The 4126-nt window shown below is 35.8% G+C and overlaps 1 protein-coding gene across 1 annotated transcript in view; it reads right to left on the reverse strand.

The window, feature by feature from the left end:
• Nucleotides 1-366: 366 nt before the first annotated feature.
• The window catches only part of KATNBL1 (katanin regulatory subunit B1 like 1), a 7608-nt gene continuing 3848 nt past the window's right edge, over nt 367-4126 (reverse strand). Inside the window, 6 exon segments of the mRNA XM_010174661.1 lie at nt 367-901; nt 2479-2572; nt 2989-3078; nt 3645-3734; nt 3819-3869; nt 4047-4126. Of these exon segments, the coding sequence (XP_010172963.1) occupies nt 869-901; nt 2479-2572; nt 2989-3078; nt 3645-3734; nt 3819-3869; nt 4047-4126 (438 nt within the window). The 3' untranslated portion in view covers nt 367-868.

The raw sequence follows: 4126 nt of genomic DNA on the forward strand, positions 1-4126 counted from the left end.
AATATATTTACTTATTTGCATGTAGTTTAAATGATACAGAACAAGATTACTGTGTTAGAAATCCACATACAAAATAAAAACATTTGTTAGACATAAATTCACCATTCTGCTGACATTTGCAGTAACTGTTTATCCAAGCTTAACTTCAGGTATTTATAGTATTTTTCATACACAAATCTTTGTATATGTGCAATGTTTCATTAACTACACTACGTGAAACCCTGGTTTTTGTAGTTTTCCAACACAATCTGAACATAATAGCTATCTGCATCTTAACACATTGGCTTTCTGAAACACTAGTAATTAAGGCATCTTTGCTGTATAGTTTTTCAATAGTGCAAACAAAAACTGTCTTTAATAATTTGATTAAAACATAGAAGTAATTGAGTATTCTGACAGTTGTTTCTTTTTTATGTAATTGGAAGATAGATGTGCATTTTGGAGTTCTCTTGTGAAAGAAACATTTAAAAGCTCTTAATGCTGATTGCTTTTGTTAGTTGCTTATAACTGGTTCTGCTGTCTTGTCTTCATGACAGTATCATTCATCTTCTTTTATGTGATGTTGTAGTAAAATACAGTAGCGTTTAAATGAATACCTAGTAACTGAGTGAATCCCAAATGCAGCAAAGGCATACAGTTTTCATAGTGCACTTTCACCTCACTGAAGTAAAAGTTGCTCCTACTAAACATTTTTCCACTTCAATGTGAAGTAGATTGTTAGGATTTTATTAGTGGTTTCATCAAACAGCTCGACAGTTCAGTTCTCTTCTGCCAGTATTTCTCAAAAGGCTTTCAGAAATAGTACATATTTCAGGGATACTTCAGGAGATTGTTTCACCACATAAGCACACATAGTTTCCCAATCATGTCAGTGTAGCTGTAATAAATAAGCATTTACATCCTAGAAGGGAAAAAAAAAAAAAAAAAAGATAAAATGTTTGTCACATTACTTACAGCTGTAACATTGACTGTATGTCTGAGGCACAGTAACCAATCAGGACTATAATACAAGAATAATTATGTTTAGGCCAAATTTCAGAATAAGTTATCTTCAAGATTACTTTCAATTAATGCTTTCAATGGCATTTCTTGATGTACTAAAAAGCCTGCAAGAACAGTGGGATTAGTTTCCAAAGCCACTAATTTAGTCTGCTTTTCCTCTGTTCCCTGCATGCACAGGAAAGAAAACAACCATCATGAGCTGATGGATTTGAAACATGTTTCTTAAGAGTGATATTCCTTCACCTCATCCCTCCAACATTCTTGTACTACTCCTTTTCCTCCTGACTTATTCATGTGGCCTTAGTCACAATCTATCCCGTTATACATTAAGAAGTAGGCAAATGCAGAAAGGGAACCTGAATCCTAGAGAAACAAACTGACACTGGCTCTAACTGCTGTGTTGATCTATCAGAAGAACTATTCAGCATATATAACAAGCTCCCATTGCTCTACCAGCTGGGAGTTAGAACTCGGTTCTTCTGCATCCCTGCTGACTGAAACTCTGCAAGAAGTTTGTAATTATTCTTAGAGATGTATCAAAATTGAAGTCAGAGGTGCACAGCAGTCCCAGAAGAACAAGAAATAACTTATTTGTTTGATACTTCAAAGTGACAAATTCTGTAGCCCTAGAATTGTAGATTCCACAGAGCTCCTTCAGATGTAAGCATGCATCTCCAAGTTCTTTTTAAGTTCTCTCAAATTCTGCACATAACTAAGTGAAGTGTCTGCTTTAAGTCCTTTCCCACTGTCTGCCTTCATTAGGTCCCTCCACGTGGAGGGGTTTCTCAGTGTAACCCTTGGTGCCCAACCTCAGAAAGCCACATTTATAGAGATGAGTATCATGACCAGCAAATCATGGTCAGACTCTCATGGTCAGATTTACCAGACTCTCTCATTATACTACTGATACCACAACATACTGAGAAAGGCAAACAGGGATTCACTTCAGATGGAGACACTCCTCTGCTCTCCACAAACTCATCATTTTCTAAGCATGAGGCCAGCAATAAGCTTTAGAATTTAGTATGCTGTCACTTGCCCCAGTCTCCTGATGTGCAAATGCTAACAACATTGCTGGGCTATGATTCTCCACGCTGCATTACACTTACAACAATGGATACTGCAGATTTCAGAGAAAACATCTGTATCCTTTCACATTCTACATAATCACCTGGGCCCTTTTTTCATCAATTTTAAAGCTTATTACTATGAGCTCTTTTATTACTAAGGAGATGCTTTCTCTGTAAAGAAAAAAAAAAAAGAATACAAAGAATCCATTGTTAGCATTCTAAGCCACAGCACAGGGAATCCACTCCAGACTCCTATAAAAACTGTGCAATGTACTTGAGCATTAGTTGAAAACAAAATAAAGCTGTTTCTACCCATCAATAGTTTACAGTAAATAACATCAAATGAGAGGAAAACTGCAAGTGATGCGACTGTGTTCATAATTTAACACAACTGGAACTGGATTACCTTAGCTATATTACCAGTATATCCTGGAACCAGAGTAAGATGATTCTCCTGTTCCCATAATCCACTTAATTGTTTTTTTAAAATATGAACATTTCTGAAAAAGAACAAACACCACTTTATAACATACATACTACGTTTCAGTTGACTTTTTGACCGAAATACAATTATATTACTGCATATAGACTTAGTCTGTATGATAGATATTGCCACAATATCAGAAAAAATTGATCCAACTTGAACAGCATTTGTATAACCCCTGATACGACTATGTTCTACGTGTATTAAAACTCCAGTAAAAAAAAACTAACAAAACAAACAACGAGCAAACCAAAACAATTCTTAAAGTAACACCCCCAGTGTCTTACGAACAGAACTTTTAAGCTTTTATTTTCAAATTATAATGTTTTCTTTTGTAGGTGAGGTGAGCTCCTAGTGATCAGAGTTAAAACCTATTCTGAGATGAATTAAGCTACAGAAACATATTTAAGTATTTCCCAACACTATACTCACCCATCCTCTGCCTTTTCTGTATGTGCAGATAGTTCTGACCACCATCTTTTAATGACAGCCTGAAGCCAGTTTAATCCAACTATCACATATCTGTAACAACAGATTTTATACATTATGCTTTTTTTTTCTCCCCCTCCAGTAGCTACAGGTCAGCTAAAGTATCAAGACAAATCGGTAAGCAACGTAGAAAGCAATATATTTTCTGTTCTGGAAGAAAGAAAAATCTAGACAAATTGGCAAATTTAAATACTTGCCTATGTTTTCAATTTCAAAATGGTAAACTGAAGCTCTTGTTGAAAAAGTAGGAATTCTCCAGATATTTTGCCTGAACACTTTGCCTCGATTTCACGTTATAAAGAATACTAAAACCTCGGTGCTATTCTGCTTTACTGTTTAGGAGATATAAATCTGCATAAGGGCAAAGTCAGTACCCCTTGGTCCTTAACCTTGCAGAAGACAGTTTTTGCACCACTAGTGTGTTAAAGGAAAAAGGTTCATAAGAAAGCTCTCCTTCAGGTAGGTGTTCCCTGAGAAAGGCAGGGCTGAGAGAAGGGGCAGAGGGAACAAGAGTCAGAGGACTAAACACCATTAATTTCTAGGGTACAGCATAGCCAGTAAGTAATAGTGTTTTGAAAACACCAGAAACTGATACTCACTCTTCATATTTGCTTTTAAGCAGTGATTTCACTAAAGGCAAAAGATCTACACAGCAGCCAACTGAAATATATGGTTTTTCTTCCTGTAAACTTAAACAACAAGATGTTTCATAAGTGCTTGAACTTCAGCTTGGTTATAGCAGATTCTTATGCCCCACTTCTTTTTGTTTGTACCTGTTTGTAAGCAGAGGAAGGCAGTCTACTATAACTCCAAGATCCTGTATCCTAGAAACATTAAGAATAAAATAAGAAATTTTATTAGTAGAGCATAGGTTGAAACATATGCTTCCACTATGATTTAAAGAACAAAGTTATATTTAACATTTAAGGAAACCCTAAAAACACTGCTGCTTATTTGGGACTGCTACCAGTTTAAGAATATAAAAGAGACACTCAGTTTACCTCACTAAGTAGGCTACCAGTTCACTTATACTTCTCCTTCTCCAAAAGGTTAAAGCTACGTTCAGCCTCAGATTCCTGCT

The sequence above is a fragment of the Antrostomus carolinensis genome, unplaced genomic scaffold (assembly GCF_000700745.2).
Source record: "Antrostomus carolinensis isolate BGI_N321 unplaced genomic scaffold, ASM70074v2 scaffold43058, whole genome shotgun sequence".
Classification (NCBI taxonomy): Eukaryota; Metazoa; Chordata; class Aves; order Caprimulgiformes; family Caprimulgidae; genus Antrostomus; species Antrostomus carolinensis.